Source organism: Topomyia yanbarensis, chromosome 3 (genome assembly GCF_030247195.1).
Source record: "Topomyia yanbarensis strain Yona2022 chromosome 3, ASM3024719v1, whole genome shotgun sequence".
Lineage (NCBI taxonomy): Eukaryota > Metazoa > Arthropoda > Insecta > Diptera > Culicidae > Topomyia > Topomyia yanbarensis.
The window spans coordinates 338,696,672-338,715,960 of NC_080672.1; the positions used below are offsets into that span (position 1 = coordinate 338,696,672).

Below are 19,289 nucleotides of genomic sequence, written 5' to 3' on the forward strand. Positions count from 1 at the left end.
TCTGTAGCTGTTAACGCTTTAGAGGCGAAGCTTATAACGCGAGGTGTCCTGTGAATATTTTCTTGGATAAGAACAGCTCCTAGGGCGTTTGGAGATGCGTCCGTATAAACGATTGTATTGTCTGTTTTTGAGAAATACCCCAAAGCGGTTGTGCTTTTGATTATCTTTTGCTTAGTAGCCTCAAAAGCGGTGGACTGGCGTGCACCCCATCTCCATGTTTTTGTTGTGGCGACCTCCCACAATGGACTCGTTACGTCTGCGAAATTGCTAATATATGGACTGACGAAGGAGGCTAATCCTAAAAAGCTTCGAAGCTAGGAGGAAGTTGAAGGTTCACGGAATTTCTGGATGTGTTTAACCTTAGCTTCGTCAATATGGAATCCACGCTGATCGAGCTCATGGCCCAAGAACTTTATGTGGTCCTTGTCGAATTCACACTTTTCAATGTTCAGGGTTAGATTATTGGCTCTTAAAACCTGTAGTACTTTAGCCACAGTTTTCCGTAGTTCTTCGATAGTTTTTCCGAAAATCAGGATATCGTCTATGTAGACGATGACGTTGTCTATGTCTTTTAGGATTCGGCTCATTTCTCTTTGAAAAAATTCACGGGCGCAATTGACCCCGAACATTAGCCTTGTAAAGCGAAACATGCCATTTTCTGTAAGAAAAGTGGTTAGATCTCTAGATTCTTTCGCTAATTCCAAATGGTAGAACGCGCTTGTTAGGTCTAGCTTCGAAAAGTATTTCGCTCCGTGGAGTTTGGTTTTCATCTCTTGGATTAGAGGTAACCGATAGTATTCTCGCTTTATTAGGAGCGCGCATGTTTACAACGAGGCGAAAATCATCTTTTCCCTTAGAAACAGCAGACATGCCGCTTATCCATTCAGGTGCGGAGGTAACCTTTTCTATAATGCCTCTTTTCTCCATTTCTTGCAGTCTTTGCTTTGCTCCTTCCCTGTATGTGGCGGGTACATTATAATAGGCATTTTTCTCGGGTTGGACGGTTTCATCGATGCTGAATCTAACCCTTACGCCAGGCATTTTTGGGAAAACGGCGAGCTCCTCGGTTCTCGTAAAGCTATTGATCAATAACCCGACTTTTAAAAGTCTCATGTCACTAGCTGTCCCTCGACCAAGCAGGGATCGACGACCTCGTGGGACTACCAAGAATTCTGCAAGAATAGGAGGCTTACTAGCTCCCACTACCTCTATCTTTACTTTGAATACGCACTCAATCTTCATAGGCTGGTCAGTTGCGTATGCCCGCAAGATTGAAGAGTCTGGCAGCTTGACTTCCCTAATCATTACCAGGCCTTCCCTAGCGTCTTGTTGTAACTGGTCTCAATCTTGGCCTCCGATTACATTGGCATCGGCTCCGGAGTCGATTAGAAATTCTATTGGGGTGAATGAGTCAAGTTTGCATTTTATTAGCACGTCCTTTATTGAGAGTGTGTTTATTTGCTGTGGATGAATTTGCAATATAGAATGTCATTTGTATATATCTTCAAATTTAATAAGGCGCTAAAGTGTTTGGTATTGTATTGAGAGTTTTCCTAAGTGTTTCTTCATTAAAACCCCTATTTATGTCTAGATTTAATAGTCATTCAGTTGGGTGCATTCTGATTCTCTGGTTTTATTTAAAAGGTGTTATTTTCGTCATAATGATTTTTTGACTGATCGACCGTTCCATGAGATGATTTCTAGGATTATGAGGAAGTTATGTTATTTTGGCTAGATGGGTACTATTACAGCAATCATTTACAAACATTTCACGTTTAGTGACTTCTTTTACGAACCAAGATAAGGAAACAATAAAAACAAGCCGAGGAGTGGGTGGGGAGCGGTCATTGTCACATCCATGCATGAGGCATAAAATACCCGTCGCAGGTTCAGCTAGGCTCAATTTTTATTGAGGATTATTGGGGCTTATTGGTGCTAGACAATAGCTCACATGTTAGCACAATTAAAAAATACACAACCATTTTGGGATGAAGTTGTTCACAACAATAATACGGATATTTGTACGGATTACAAGATTTATTTTGTAATTTAGGCAATGAATTATGTATTTTTGGTTTCATTAATTTTTTTCCCAACGTATAACATTCGATTAGAAATAAAAACGAGATAAGCTGCTTGTTAGAGTTCATAGAGGAATTTTTATCCAATTCCGAAAACAAAATACTAAGAATATTTTAAAAGAAAATCATACCTGGCTGTTATAATAATCGGTTTTCGATTCGCGGTTTTCCTCAGCCAAGTTGGTCTCTTTCATTCGACACGTGGCGACGAAATGACCGCGGGCACCGCATCGATGGGAATTTCGACTCTTTGCTGGGCATTCCTCTCCTTTATGTGCTGGTCGGTCGCACCTGGAACAGCGTCCCCGCTTTCCGAGTTTATACCGGGGCTGTACGTGACTGCGGGATGGTTGAGGGTTATTGTTATAGTTACTGTTCCAGTTAGGTCTGTGGTTTGATGGTCTAGGTCGCCGTTGAATTTGTGGAGTGTTTCGTGTTCTTGCTACTGCTTGTATATTTATGTCAGAGTTAACGACAGGAATCGATTCTGCTTCGAACGCCTCGCTTCTTGTTGCGGATTGCACAACGAACGCCACATCATGGCCAAACGTACGCGCAGCCTTTGCGAGCTCGCGGTTAGTCATGCCCTTGAGCAGTTGAGACCGCACAAAACGTAATTGATCACTTGCGCTGTATCGGCAGAGTTGAACTTTCGCCATGAGGCGTGCATAGAAAGACATCGTTGATTCCCCGTTATCCTGCTTCATTTGGGAAAACGCCTCGTGTTCGGCGGCTGTGTCTGTCATGCTGTGGAAGTATTCGCTGATGTTAGAGACCATTTTCCGGTAGCAATCGGGTTCATCGAGACTTGGTCGCAATCCGGCCGCTCGAACGATGGTTTGTAGATCGTCACCCATTGCCAGATACAGCAGTTTTGCCTGACGAACGGGATTCGTGATGTTGTTCAGAGAGATGGCAATCTGGAATTTTTCGATGAACTGACTGAATGCTTCCCACATGCCGGTCGCAACGATGTCCTTAGGGAAAACTGTGATACCTTCTAAGCGCACTGCTGATTGTCCTTCAGAAGTAGTGACAGTATCACTGATCCGGCCCCAAGAATCGCCCGCTGAGTTCGAAGTAGCACCACTATCACCCGATCTGGACGTAGTTCAGGCTTGCTCCCACGGCTTTTCGAGGATTACTTGGGCCAGATCCACGATTGCTTTCTGCAGCCCTGCAAACATTTCAACGGTGACGAAGGAAGGTTGTTCAACGGTCACGTTCGGTGCTCCTTTCGTGTTCCTTTCACCCTCTGGATCCGTCTCATCATCCAAAAGTGTTTCGACGTCGCTTACTAATTCCTCCGCCTCCTCGGTCGACGCAAGCATCCCCTCTGGGATTATTCGAACGTACCTTCCGGCTTCGTTGTCCATTACCCCTGACGAAGTCATATGGAAGTACACATTATCATTTATTTAAAGGATTCGATGGATCTAGTAGTACTCGTTGTTTTATAATTCGCATATAATACAAGGTACTAAAACCTGTTAGTACATATCCCGGTATGCCCACCAAGAATGAAAAAAAACTCGAGTGAAACTAGATGACAGCAAAAGATCTGTGACCAAAACAATATGGCTGTCCCAGCTCATTCAACGAGAGAAAGAAATAAGAAAAAAAAACCCAATCCGGGCCGAGACCTCTCATTCAGCGTTCGTCCCGAAACGCTTTCTGTATAGAGAAAGAATCTAGTCATTGGTCGTTTGCGTCTCTTTCTAATTACAAGCACAATGCGTCCCACACTTGCCATTTTTAGCATACATCCCGTCATGCTGTTAGCTTGCACACGCCCCGATATGCAACTCAAGTAGTCAGAACTATTAGCATACGTCCCGTCATGCTGCTAGTTTGCACACGTCCCGATATGCAACTCGAGTAGCCAGAACTCTTAGCATACGTCCCGATACGCCGATATATACATATTTTTTTCTTTGCACCCGTCCCGATGTGCAACACAAGCAAGGCCAGTACAAAGGAATCGAGATGGTCTCTCGCCACTGCATATCCAAATGCATTCATTCATGCCGCTCCGTCCCGAAACGCTTAGGCTCAACTTAGAAGGAACTAGAAAAATGATGCGAACATTTCTCTAGAACGAAATAAAATGGCCGTCCCAGCTCATTTTCCCTTCGTTCCTAAAAAAAAAAAAAAAATGGCCGTCCCGGCTCATTTTTCTTTCTTCTCTGAAAGGAAACGAAGATGGCCGCACTATTTCCATGCTTTATTTTGCTTTTTTAATTTTTTTTTCACTGAAAATCAACTTTTTCTGAGCGTCCCGCATCATTGTGATTTTCTTTTGAGGCGTCCGTCCCGGAAACGCTTTAAGAGTGGGTAAAAGAATCTATGTGCTAGCAAAAATGCCGCATAAGAGCTTACCTTTGCTCGTGCCTCTCCAGCAAATTAGCACTGATATTCTCACTAGTTTGTTTTATTCTTTTTTTTATTTTTCACTATTATACTATTTTCCTGCGGTAGACGATTCCCACATGAAGCCAATAGTTCTTTTGAGCCTCTAAAATAAGGCATAAAAGAACGCTGGCAGGATCGCCATTGTGGAATTTGGTCCCTCGGTCTGCGGGAATCGCCTATCGCAGGAGCCACGCACTGCACAACCTACACCGACAACAGTTGACTTACGAAAGAGGCAGAGTCTTGCGGTTGCCCGAGTTCGTTGAGTGAATGATGTATGTCGAGAGCGTGAGAGTATTTGTTCGTTCGTTTGCAGGAGATGAGAGTATGCAATGCGTTAGGGTGTACCCCACAGGGAGAAGCACGGATAACTCGAAGCCAACAAGCATTTTGGTATGCTGCTACTATGAGTAAGTTTGTGTTATCTATGACCTCATCCGAGTCACTTGGAGATTCAATCGTTGGGATCGTAAAGGTTCGAAGAGTTGGAATTACGATATGTGACGATATCTAGTGAAGGTCTAAATGATCAAAGATTTATGATCAGATCAGATCAGATAACGACGAATCGAGCTCGTTGGGTACGAATCAGTTTGTCAACTAAATCATAATACTGTTAGAGCAGAGAGTTACATCTAACACTTCTTTCCTGCCAGAACGTGCAAATTGGTGTGGCGATTTCCCTCATTAAGTATATGCAGATTTGTACTACTTAAGTATTCCATCAATCAAATTGATATATTAGATGCTGACTATGAGTGGAAACACATTTCTCCACAGTATGATAAAACTTTTTTGAAATCATCAGCAGTGTTGTAGCGTGGCATTCTGGCGCTCTTAGCGAAGTCTCAGTTGGGCGCCCCTTTTGTGTTAACTTTGTCAATCTAACCAATCTAACCAGAAAGTAATGCCATCAATATAAAGCGCCAAAAATACTAAAGTTATGTGAAATTTTAAAAATGAGCTCGATGAAGATTTGTCTCTAATATCATTCAAAGTCAGATGTTCGAAGGTTACGGAAGGAGCATTTTTTCGGAAGACTTTGGGAAATACTTGAAGGCGACGGATCGTTCCGCAAGACTGGATATGTAGATCAGTTTATTGAGCTGACGATTTATTAGGGAATTTAACTCGTCCCATCCATGTACCGGAATATACCGGATTACCGAGTCTTCGAATTGTTGTCTGATAGAACAACAATTCGAAGACTCGGTAATCCGGTATATTCAGCCTTATTCTGCATTACGACGGAATTTTTCGGACGAATGTGGTTCGATCGAATCTGACTCCCGTTTACCTTTGCAGTCATTATTTAGAGTACAAATCACATTCGTACAAAAAAGCGATCCGTCGTAATGCTGAATAAGGCTGATTTGCTTACGATGCTTGGAAATTGCTAAAATTCATAAAAAACCCGATTTGCAAAAGATTCGACCGACGTTTTTTTGTGTTTGACTGTCGCTCATTTCATATAAATTCCAGCCACAAATCTGTATATTCATGAAATCAGTTGACGCTTGGTGTTTGAAGGCAATGGAGGGAGCATCTCTTCAAGAGACTGTGCATGTATTAGCATGCCAATAGAGTGCATGGAAGGAAAATAACCATCGAATTTTATAACTAAGCACAATCATTAGCACCTTGAAAAAAATACTATGTAAACTTTTAGCTCAATGAGACATAATTATAAACATACATTTTTTTAATTCTATGGAGTTTGATGTACATTTCTAGAGTGATCTTCCCCTAGTATCGCACTGACTTCCCGTATAGATCATACACATTGAGCTCTAATCCTTTTGGATCATATACAATCCGTTAAATATTCTAAAGGTTTCGAAAGAGCTGACGCAGAAGTATCCATCGTGACAGTTTTCTCGAAAGTGTGCCCAGATAAGTTCAGAGTTGTGTTATTCTGACTGAAGCAAGCAAATTACGTTACTGGCGACAAGCCTTTATGAAGGACTACAGTGCGTACATGCCCGCTCACAATGTTGAGATCGACGGTGCAGTTACCGATTCGAGTTTGTCATGCGTGGGTCGATTGAAGCACGTAGTTGGCTATTTCAAGGACCTCTTACTCTAACGAGCAAAAATTTTGAATGGCTATCGCACTGGACGGGACATAATGGTGTATCCTTTCAAACTCGTGTCAACTGACCTTTGCCTGGAGATTCAATATAACCATGCCACGTGGCGTGTATAAACAGCGTTCGAGGAATCTCAAGCATTCCCTTAAAAAGCGCTCTGAGTACTCATTTGCAGAAATATTAAAAAGAGCTACCCACTCAGCACGACAAATCAATATGCTTTCTTGGTTGAGGAGTGATTCTGATGATCCTTACGTGGGGACATCTTTTACTGCTCCCAAAAATTATAGGAAGATAAAATTCCTTACAAAAGCTTAAATTCTCTTGAGAGTCCATCAAATATGCCAGCTCGAGCAAGCTCTGTCACAAAATCGAGGAAAACAGTTCTTGATCTTAGAAATTTGAGATAAGTCAAGGAGTTTTCGACGCTTCCAGGATCACCAAAAATCTCATGTAACATTGCAACCAAAGATTCAACTTAGTGCAGAGCTGGTTGATGACCGACAACTTGTGATATTGCGAAACTCTTCTTGGCTTCGAGTAGACTTCAATTATCGCGGAGTGCCGTAGGGTTGTCTTCTCGATTACAATTGCTCTAGCTTACTCCACGATCTTTGCTTTAAGGAGAGGAGATGCTTCATTTCCCATGACCACAAATCTATCCCATTGTATTTCTATGGAGCTGAGTAAACATGCGATAAAGTTTGTAATATTTTCGCTATTTTTTTAATTTGAAGTCTTTTCTGTTGAAATTTTCGTGTTGTGCAACTCGAGCACGTTGGTTGTTTACCCTTTTATCCACTTTTCTTTTACGAACAACACCCTATATTATGAATAAATCTGGATTAGACTGACAGGGCCGTAGGGTAATCTTTTGGCACCTGTGGTGGAGTCTCAGTTGTACGCTTCTTTGATGTCTACATTGGCTTTCTTTTCGAGCTCGATTTTCGAACAAAAATTTTGTTTTTTTTTTTTCATTTTAACAATAATCCTCTCTTATATTTTAATGTCTTATTGAAGAATCCAAGCGGGAGGTCAACCGCACGCCACGACTCTGATCATCAGTAGGTGATGGTTCATTATGCGGCTACCTTCGTTGTGTGAATAGCACCATTGCCGAACAATACACGTATTTTTTGTTTATGTTACCAGCAGTCATATTGACTGGGACGGCACAAATATCGTAAGTTGTGGGGTGGGATATAAGACATGCGTCAGTGTCACTATTCGCAAGTATACATGAATGAGGCATTTCACGTGAATTTATCATGCCATTTTTGTTGAAGGCTACGCAGATGGAGTTAAGTAGCTTTCCAACATGGAGGTCTCCTTTATGGATAGATTTATAGTTGCTGTACGTTTAGGCTGAAGAATTTGTGCTACTCCAACCATACTCGATCACAGCACTGCAATCTTCATCATTAGCACTTATTGTTCAGCATCTAGAAAAATCCAAGCAACATCATGACCATCATTTGAGTCTCACGATTTGCGAAGAAACAAACGTCCACTGTGTCAGAGATTTGCTTAACATAAAAAGGGTAAACTCCATGACACTCCGTGCGCAACTGGCATATTTTGACTTGAGGACTCCTGTTTGTAGTTGCCGTTTACGACGTGGAAGCGAAAAAACAATGGATCAAGTCTTGACTGAAATATTTAAACCGCCGTATGCCCCACGGCTTCTACGGTGGTTTTGTCCCGAGAAAGATAACCGACTGATATGAACCTCCTAGTGGACTAGAACCACATATGTTGTTAGTTGCCTCCTACGACATGGGAACAAAAACCGAGTGAGTCTTTGCCCGCCGGTTACCACACAGCTAAGAGCAAGTTTGGTGTGGCTAGTCATTTTAAACGGAAGCTTTTAAAATTCGCTTCAAAGTGCAGGACATATGCACTTGTGGCAAACTTAGTGAACCAATCGTGAACCATGGCATTATGAATGGTGAGATTTACATAACTGAGTGCCTTCATAAACGACTTTTGCCGTTAGGAGGGCGTCAATCGTAGATGTCGAGCATTTGACTCAAACTCGTTTTAGAGTTTAACCGACGTATGTAAACTGAAATAAATAGATGTATTGAACTACTATAAAACATTGGTACCATTTCGATGACTATAGCCGGTTTACCAATAGATCTAAAGTGTCGTAATAATGAACGTCTCACCCTTCACCCGATTAATTCGACTAAAATATTTCATTCATTCAAATGACGTCATGAACATTATCATTACTGTCGATTATGAGTAGAAGCTTATTTCGGCTTTACTATAAGCAAATGTTTTTAAAGTCATCATTCATTATGCGCCAAACATGTCGAAGAATAAACTGATTCCGTATCAATGTAACCATATTGACTGCTACAGCAAATCTATAGCGAGTTGTATACCACCTGAAAGTCTATTTTACATGATATTCGATAATATTCACACTGATGTTTTTGTTTGATCTTAATTTTACAGGAACAGCCCCGGTGGTACCTTTCATGCCAACATTGGTAAGACAGCTGGGATTTTCAACTGTGATCGTAGGGACTATCTACACGGTGCTACCGATCGTTGGCATGTTAGTCAAGCCTCTGTTTGGAATCATCGCTGATCGGTTTCGGCGCCAGAAGCTGTTGTTTCTGTTATTCCAAGTTAGTATTTAAATTTAACCATGCTCAGCCCTCAACCCCACTTACACAAAACATTTTCCATATCTTTCAGATCCTCACTGCAGTTCCTTTCTTTTTAATTATGTTCATCCCAGCAATACCTCAAGAATCTACCGTCTCGTTTCATTGTCACGAGGGTGCCTCGGATCTTCGGTACTGCCCCCCAAGTGGTTCCCAGTTGGATAAATGTCTCATCGATCGGTTGGTGGATGATCAAACCGGTAATGCTACTCTTCGCTGTCAGCTGGAGTGTCAAACGGAATCGTGGATGTGGGAAACCGTTTGTAAGTACTGGAAGGTGGACAAATATTGCGACGAGAGCAACATTCCATCCGACAAGCTACTACGACTAACCGGTCTGGTTCCAATGAATCATATCAATCTTCTGGACGATTGCCTATTTTTCATACTCAAAGGAGCCGAACTGAACGGAGATCACGTACCACTGTACTGTCCCGCAAATTCAACAGACTTCAAAACAAGCTGTCAGGTTAAATGCGACAATACGGAAATCAACGAGGCAATCACCCAGTCTAAGATTGCGGACAGAGAGGCCAAGGGATTGTATCAATTCTGGCTGTTGTTCCTGTTTCTAATTCTCAGCTGGGCAGGTATGGCTGTCGTCGTCAGTGTCGGCGATGCCATCTGTTTCGACATGCTCGGCGACCGTCCGCATCTGTACGGAAATCAACGGCTGTGGGGTTCGGTCGGTTGGGGAATATTTTCGCTACTGGCCGGCTTTCTAGTAGATCAATTTTCCAACGGTAAAAGTACCAAGGACTACACCGTCGTTTTCTACATGACGATTATTATTATTGGTTTCGATATTCTAGTCTCATCTAAACTTAAGGTAATGACTTGCGATTCTTCGCTAAATTTATTTCTACAAGTTTGATCTCATTACAGCATTCTCAAACAAGACTGTCTACTAATATTATCAAGGATATCGGCCAAATATTTGTCTCATATAGGGTAGTGATATTTTTCTGTTGGTGCATATTAGTTGGATTCGGAACGGCGATGATTTGGAATTTCCTATTCTGGCATCTGGAAGATTTGGCTAGTTTACAGCAGGGGTGAGTACGGTTAGCAAAACACTTCAAATCTGATGACTATTTTGTAGGTGTGACCACACTGCCTGGATCAAAACGCTCGAAGGGATTGTAATGTCAATTCAGTGCTTTGGTGGAGAACTTCCATTTTTCTTCCTGTCCGGATGGATTCTTAAGAAAATTGGCCATGTTCACGCTATGAGTGTGGTACTGCTAGGCTTCGGTGTACGATTCCTGCTTTACTCTTCTCTTGTTAATCCCTGGTGGGTTATACCGATCGAATTTATGAATGGAATTACGTTCGGGCTGTTTTACGCCACAATGGCGTCATATGCCAGTATAGTAGCACCTGCTGGAACCGAAGCAACTATGCAGGTTCATGCATTTTTTAACCATGGTAAAGCAGTCAATTAATCACTCATTCATTTTCAGGGTCTGGTCGGAGCCATTTTTGAAGGTGTTGGTGTGTCACTAGGTAGTTTGCTGGCAGGAAATCTATTCTACAACGTTGGAGGCAGTCAAACTTTCCGCTGGTTTGGAATCGTAGCGTTGGTTCTGTGTGTTGTTCACGTAGCCATCCAACGGTTGGTGGATCGTTTCGATTCGAGGGGTAAGCAAGCTGATGAGAAAATCGCAAGTAATTATATACTGAATCAGGCGCCCCACGGCGAGGGCAATGGTGTTGAGAAGGGTCGCGTCGTAACAAAAACCGATTCAGTTTTGTCCACTACGACCGTTCAGGAAGTGCTAGACGACGAAGAACAAAATCGACAGCTAAAGAGTGCTTCCGATAATAAGGTCAACCGAACGGATCACGAAAGCACTACCAAACAGAATGAAGAATTTCAAGATGTTAGCTTAACGATAAGCTAGGAATAAGTGTTGATAGTATATTGGTTTGTGCTGGACAATAACTCCACTGGATTGTGATCGAGCAATACTAAGAATCTTTGACGAGTAGTTTATAGGTTGAATACCAATAGTTCAAAGACATATAGCATAACAAAAAGATTATTTGCATCAACAAACATTTTAATCCTTGATGGACACTCATGTATATCAATACAGTTTTTTTTTGCAAATATTTTCTGGGTGTCATATATAATATATAAATGAACCGAAATTGCGCTTGCAGGAAGGTGTAATGTGCAAAAATGTTCTAATTTTTTCATAGGATAGACAAGGTATTTATATAAGAGACAAGTTTCTAGAACATAATTAGACGAACAAGCGAACTTTGGAATAAACGGAATCAATCGTAAAATGTACTCGTGTATCCGGAAAATGGATTCATGGATCACCGACTACGTATTTCGGAAAACTTCAAACGCTATTGCAATTGTCATAGATAACCACGCTGATACAATTTGATACATTGTAGACAGAAATATTCACCACAAATTGTATGCTGAAGAAACGGAATCTGGAATGTACGGAACAAGTCGATGTTTCCGAAAATATCCAGGAATATTAGTCATGGGTGCGTTTCGACTTCGTCTTATAAGAAACCGACCCTGGTGAGAAATTTTTTGGTGTTTACACAATTTTTCTTCTTAGGATGAAATATAACATAATCCAGGAATAGTTTATGAGTACTTCATTTGCGTCCTTCTATTTTCTCCAAGCAAAATAGTAATGCTTGAAACACCGTTCAGTATGGATGGCCCATTTCTCACTTATCAGGTTCCGCATGATGATCGAAAATTGCCAATATAGCCATCTAAAATTTTCAAATTTTCAAATTAGTTATTATTATTAGTTATAATAAGTTCATTAGTTATTCATGTTATAATAAAATCAGACCTTAAGCTAAGCATTGGAAGATTGATGAAAGTGGACAGAAATTTTGGAAAAGTAAGCTATCAGAGCATCGCACAACTCAAAAGCTGGAAACTAGTTTCATATTACTGGACAGGATGCGTCATCGCGTGACCAAAAAAGTTTTCTTAAATTACTTTAATAATCAATGAGTATTGGCCACATAAGTTCGTTATCGGCGACATATCTGTACACCGTTACGAATGGCAATGTTCGAGGAGTCCGAAGCACATTCTACCTAATCCAAGAAAAAAAAACACCGTGCAATCAACGCAAAATTTTTCTCCGACATCACAGATGATCGTACCTCGCTGCACAGCGCATAGATTCTAACCTCCACCCGGTAGTTGATTACATGCGCTCAAAATCATCGACTTTGTACAACTGATGTCGAGATTTAATATTAAACAGCTACAATACGATCAGACTGCTGAGAAATACGCGGAACAGTTGTTGACAGTGCTATCAATCGAAGAGCAGTTTGCACAGCCAGAATATGTTTTTTCCAAAAAGTTGCCGATTAACTCAAATATTCTTTCTGCGCTCTCCAGCTAAAAGCCATATTACGAGCAAAATTGTGAAAATATTGCAGTTCGTTGATATTTACATATATCAACATTTGGTATCCATACTTTGGTCATTTAGCACTTTTCAAGCTAGGAATTCTTCCATATTATGCATTGCAATTTTGTGAAGATTTTGAAGTCCCCTAAATTTGAAACTTTCAGCGATGTTCTAAATACCAGATCTCTCACATGAATGTGATCATTTTGGTATCATGACATAAATTAAACTAATATATTCGTTGTGTAAAATTCAAATTAGAGACGGAAATAAAGAAGTGTTCGGTATTATGATAGTGTGGGAAATGAAAATGAATAGGCGTTGCTAGATAGCAAAAATATCGGAGGCAGAAATTAAGTAATGACTGACATATACGGATGTATTTCCTTTAATTACAATCAGAAGAACAACATTTGGTAACGAGGCAAGGATTATATCTTCATCTGAGGTAGATATTAATTAAGTTAAAATGAAACATTTAAATAAGATAATTCAGTAACTTCCGGATCGGAAGCACATTTATTAATAGCTCATAAGCAGGGCGACACACAGTGGCTCAATATCTCGCGAATGTTGTAGACTAGTGATGTTTTTGGGAAAGTGTCTTCGGTTCTTTGACAAATATTATCACAGCTTTGCTGAAGAGTATCTTTTTCTTAAACTGATTGAAATATCAATCGTTTTTCACGGACCATGTCTAAACAACAGGTTGTACCTACACTAGTAACGAGCGAACAAGGACGACATACAACGCCTTCAAGCAATGGATGTTTTTGAATGATTTAGTCATCCGGAATATAAAGCCGAGCTGTTTGGGTGCCTTGGACACGGTGTATGATATGTGATCATAGAAGAACAATTTACTACCTAGCATGACCCCGAGATATTTGATGCAGTTCTCCTGTTTCAAGTTGGATCCTTACAGCGAATAATGATATACGATAGGGTTGCGTTTATGAGTGAAGGTGATAGTAGAGCACTTTGATGCGTTCAGCATCATTTTGTTCAATTGGCACCAATTGGCGAAGATATCGATGCAGAAACTGGGTATCATTCAGATTACAAATTCTTAGGTATAATTTAAAATCATCGGCGTAGGAAAGTTTTAAGCATTTCAAAATGAGATTGACGTCATTGATGTAAATTAGAAATAGGAGAGGTCCATGGTGGCTTCCTTGTGGTACACCAGAGGTAACAGTAATTGTTTCAGAGATACTATCTCCTATTGTCACTGACATTTCGCGACCAACAAGATACGAGTTTAGCCAGTCGAGGAACATTCCGTGGATACCGAGACGCTTGAGTTTCGCTATGGCGGTTTCGTGATTAATTTTATCAAATGCAGCGGACAGATCGGTGTAAATTGCATCCGTTTGATGTCCTTTCTCCATTTCTTAGATTATGTAGGAAGTATAGCAAACTAGGAGCCCGTGTTGATCAGCGGATATGTAGTGTGAGCAGCAGTGTGACATGAAATCTACTATTATCAACCGAACAGCTTAGACGATGCACATAAAGCTGCAATGCCGCGATAGTTCTAGATAATGCGCTTGTCTTCTTTTTTGTGCACTGGGAAAAGAAACAACTTTTTCCAGGTTTCTGAGAATGTTCCTGTAGATAGTGAGCGGTTGAATATAGCTGCCAATGGAGACGCGACGTTAATTGAAAACTATCGATGGAATTCCATCAAGGCCGGGTTTGAATGAGCATTTTAGGAGTGGGCGCGCTTCTAGAACCAACGGATGGAAAGCACGGAACATTATTTTCCGCGTTTGAGATGGAATTGTTGTCAAGGTCTTCATTGCTTAATACACTACTAAGAATACGTCATCATCTACATTATCCATGGTACTTGGAAGCCCGCTTTCTTTCCTCTACTCATTGAAGTATTTCCAGAAGCTTCTAGGATCGGTTTTTAGTTTGTCCTGGAGTCGTTGAAAAACACTACTGTCAAACTGAAAACGAGGCATTCGCATTGGTTTGGTCAGTTGAAAAGTTTGCTGTGTATCTAATCGATAAGTTCACAGTAAAATATCGAAAAGGGCCACGAAAAGTAGTAGACTCTCTATCACGTTAGGTGCCTCCGGAAATGGCAAGAGGGAATATATTAGTAGTTCCAAAAGTTCTGCGAATCAGGATAAGACAGGTGATACATAAAGGATGTCCTGGTGGGACTCATGAAAAAACGGTTGATGGATCGTGCATGGTGGCCTCTGAAGGATCCAGAAGCGCCGGAATTCGTAATTAAAGCATGCCAACTGGTCAAAATTCCCAGCAAACCGGTTCCAATAAGTCGTCGGGAATTGCCATCGAAACCGTGGGTCAATGTGGTGATAGATTTTCCTTTCCATCAGAAGAATATTTGCTGGTACTATTCGACAATGCAAATACAATTTCGAGAAACAGTGGACAGACTAAATAAAATATTCATCAGATTCAGAAATTCCAGAATAATTACGTTGGACAATGCGAAGCGGTTCATAGGAAGAGACTTTGATGAAAATTGTAAAGTACATGGAATAAGCCTGAATCATTCAGAGCTCCATACGGGAGCACGTCATTTGGCATAAGTTAATTTGGTATAAACTCATTTGGTATAATGTTCATTTGGCATAATGGTCGTTTGGCGTAATTTGAAGTATACATTAAAATCTATTACATTAAACGATGACGCCGATGGCCACCTCGCCCGGCGGATCCTCACAGGCTTTGTACGGCTTCGGATACTTGGTCACGGTTATCCGATAAATCTAAGGGCTATTTGGTATATAGATTCAAAGATCTGCTCATGTTTGAAAGAAGGAATCAACCTCTAAGTTTGAGTAAGCCGGGCAAACGAGTGGATCACCAGTTTACTTGCGAGCACTATTTGGTATACTAATTCAAAGAACTGCATATGTGTATATTTGCCAGAAACGTAAGGGTTGATTCCTTCTTTCACTCATGAGCTGTTCTTTACATTTGTATACCAAATAAGCTTCGCAAGTAAACTGGTGATCCACTCGTTTGCCCGGTTTACCAAACCTTAGGGGTCAACTCCTTCTTTCAAACATGAGCAGTTCTTTGAATCTGCATGTCAAATAAGTTTAAACATAAGGGTATTCTTTCAAATATGAACAGTTCTTTGAATAGTCTTTGGTTTTGTCGCATAACCGATACCAAGGATCTGAAGTCGCGCAAGGCCACTGAGGATCTGCCGGGCGAGGTGGACATCGACCCGCCGCCGGAGGCGTCCCCCACAAACAAACCTGTGATCCACTCGTTTGCCCGGATTACTCAAACATACGGGCAATCAACTAGTTTAAGTCCGACGAAGCGGAGCTATGTTGGACAGCACCAAATTTAAAGCGATGTGGCGTAGCCACATTAGGCGTCAACGCCTAATAATAGAAAATTCAATATATTTTTCAAATTATGCCAAATGAAGATTATGCCAAACGACAGTATGTGTCACCTACTGTTATGCCAAATGAACTTATGCCAAATGAATTTATGCCAAACGACGTGCTCCCGCCCCATACGGAACACGGGTTTGTAGAACGCCAGGACCGTTCACTTTTGAAGAGTCTACAGATAAATCATGAATTGGAAGAAAGACTTAAACGAGTGTTTTATCATGTATTATACGACGCCTCATTCATCTTCAGGGAAAACACAAACTGAACTGTGATACGGACGAACCATGCGCTCTGTGCTTCCGTGTATTGACGACATTGAGACTGCTCGCGAGGATACCAGGGAGACGCGCAATGGAATCCAGACGGGTGACACTATTTTAATGTAATATTTGACGCAATCCAACAAAATACAAACAACAAAAACAGATATGTGGTTGTTAGAAGAATAAGTCCAAAGATAATAGAGACGCAGAATTAATGAAATAATACGCGAGGAATGTTGCACACGTAAAGAAAATTCGGAAATCGGTAACAATCTCTTCAACTCAACACACTGAACCAACAACTTCAAGAACACTAGATGAGAAAGTAGAATTGCCTACCATAAACGCGTCTAAATCTTCAAAAAATCAGGACTTTATAATGAAGATATATTTCCTTTACTTCCAATTCGAAGCATCACATGTAGCGTATGTAATTTTGTGCAGAGTTTGTAGATCGTTGAATTGAAAACAATGTTTTCTGCATATTTTGAAATTTTCTGTATTGCATGCAATTTTGTGAACATATTGGAGTTCCTTCCATAGGAAATAATCAACAGTCTTTCAGTTGTTGTCTTGTCCAAATAAATGCAAACAATTTCACATTGTAATATGTATCGAGGTAGATTTTTAATTCTTCAGACATTACCACATTCTTCATTTTTGCGGTACTTGCTTCAATTTTTTTACTCGTAAAAGGTTCAAATTTAGTCTAACTCTAAGCCTAATAATTCTGTAGTAATATAGATAGTTAAAAAATCCGAACTGCGAGTTGACAAAATTGAACGACTGGTAAGATATGGCGATTCGAGATACGACTGTTCTAGACTCAATGTGGTTCACACAAATAAAACTGGCATAGTTGGAGGAGTGTTATGTTTCTCCTGATGAAAATACACCCCTTAGGCCAGATCACTTGTGCAAAAGAAAATACATTACCATTCATCAAAACAGAATGTATTTTGCGTTGCGTGTATCACATCCCTGTTCTGTAAGAAACTAGCTCTATATCGTTCTAAAAGTCTAACAAAGTGGACTAACGAAGCCCGTTTGTGGGACGAACTTCTCTTCAAAGGAGTGCAAAGTTGATGAAAAAATGGAAATAAAAAGCATTATTTCAAATTAAATGTAAATGCCTTATACATTCGTAGAAGTATCTGCCTCTAGATACACTATCGGTGTAACATTTATTAACGATACTCTACTTGGTCACATTGGCTGCCGTAAACAAAATACGAAAACGAACTTTCCGGGTTTGATAAACAGCAGACGGATGCGCAGGCATTTTGAATGGAATAGTTGCGTTTAATTTTGAGTTGGTTTACGGCGATCTTCACATAGGTGTAATAAAAGTAATAACACTTTCAAAAGCGTTTCATAGTTTTTCGGAGAACATATATTGATACCTTCAGGTTTTTGGCAACATTCTGAAGCGTGAGTTTACCCAGCGCCACTTCTTGTCCATATTAGGGTCTACTCGATTCTTGATCATTTTTCTTCCCCGGTTTTCAGCCGCTTCTTCAAGTTTAGTCTAACATTTTAGATATGGTGATATAAGCGATATTAAGGTTTCATAGATGGAACTTAACATTTGCTGTTTCGTTTATATGACCCTGAGCAATGTACTTGATTCTATGCTATTGTTCTTTCGCTCGATTTCTGTGAAGCACGTGGAGAACAGATATATGGAAAGTTTTTTATTACGTAATAAATTTACACAAATCGAGCGGAGAGCAATAGGATTGCCACACCTACGGGAACTGTGTCTAAGACGGGCACCTTAAGGATTGGAATTTTTTTTCCAAGTGTTACATGGCCGTGAGTACTTCATGGAATGTTATAAAACTTAACAGGCGAATGCTTTAAACTACCTTTACTCAAATCAAGCATTTTTCATTTACACAGATAACAAAAAAACAACAATATACATAACTGTGGCATTTTCTACAAAACTTTCAGGTGTCTACTCCTTATAACTCCTTTGTTATTTTCATTTAAAATTAGTTAAAACTCGCCAAAAATAGAGATCGGTTGAGATTAAGAGCATTTAAAAGGAAATCTGTATTTATAAATACCATATAATAAAACGAGTACACGAAACTGTAACAATCGTTATATTTATTATGAAAGGAAAATCAAACCTATCTTTCACGAATTTCGCTAAGCAACTGAACTTTGTGTTCTTTACTAACAAGTGATCCTCTACTTTATCATCGCAAGCGGTCAATTATTTTTATATCCCATTCCAAACGTTTATTTCTATTCTGTATTTGACAAGTTTACGCTCTGCTTATATATAAATTACAAATTACCATCTGAAGTGGATCTAGAAGACCTGAAGTAAAACAACGGCAAAGATAATCGAAAGAAAGTGCTCACTATCAGAAATGTAAGCAAACCTGTTTGATAAAATGTAGAATGATGATTTGTGTAAGCATAGGACCTCGATAACGCATGAGTGCACGATTATACTTGCTTAACTGATAAACGAACAAATTGTTGTAACTGAAAATGAATAGTTCTTAGAGAATGAAATGCTACAATTGCAAATTATTTTACACATCTAGCATGGCTTGGTTTAGTTAGACGTTTTGATAGATCTGGCCAATTTTTTAACACTCTTATCCATTCCAGTATCCACCGGAGGCTACACTTCACCCGATGAGGCACTGAACCAAATGGAAGACGACCAACCAATTGTTCGAAGTGACGGACGGTGATTGGCAGTCATCATAGATGAAACAGTCGGTGGTTTCATGCAACTGTGTTATACAAGATCGAAATTTATTGATATGAGATGAAGCACTATTTTAAAATATCTTAAAATTACTACCACTAAGGCAAATAAAATATCATGTTTGGACTTGATCCATTCTTCTCTCTAATTCCTAAAATATATTAAATGCTTTTGTCCTAATTTGGCAGAAATCTTGTTAAGAAAGCCTCGAGTAAAG

The 19,289-nt window shown here is 40.1% G+C and overlaps 1 protein-coding gene across 2 annotated transcripts in view; it reads left to right on the plus strand.

Moving 5' to 3' along the window:
- Window positions 1-19,252, plus strand: part of LOC131689250 (major facilitator superfamily domain-containing protein 6) — a 28,682-nt gene extending 9,430 nt beyond the window's left edge. The window contains exons 2-7 of one of the 2 annotated variants that reach the window (XM_058974214.1): window positions 9,050-9,225; window positions 9,296-10,093; window positions 10,150-10,319; window positions 10,367-10,670; window positions 10,728-10,905; window positions 18,970-19,252. In XM_058974214.1, coding sequence (XP_058830197.1) covers window positions 9,050-9,225; window positions 9,296-10,093; window positions 10,150-10,319; window positions 10,367-10,670; window positions 10,728-10,905; window positions 18,970-19,055 — 1,712 coding nt within the window. In that variant the 3' untranslated portion in view covers window positions 19,056-19,252. The other variant, XM_058974213.1, reaches the window with a different exon arrangement.
- The last annotated feature ends 37 nt before the right edge of the window (window positions 19,253-19,289 follow it).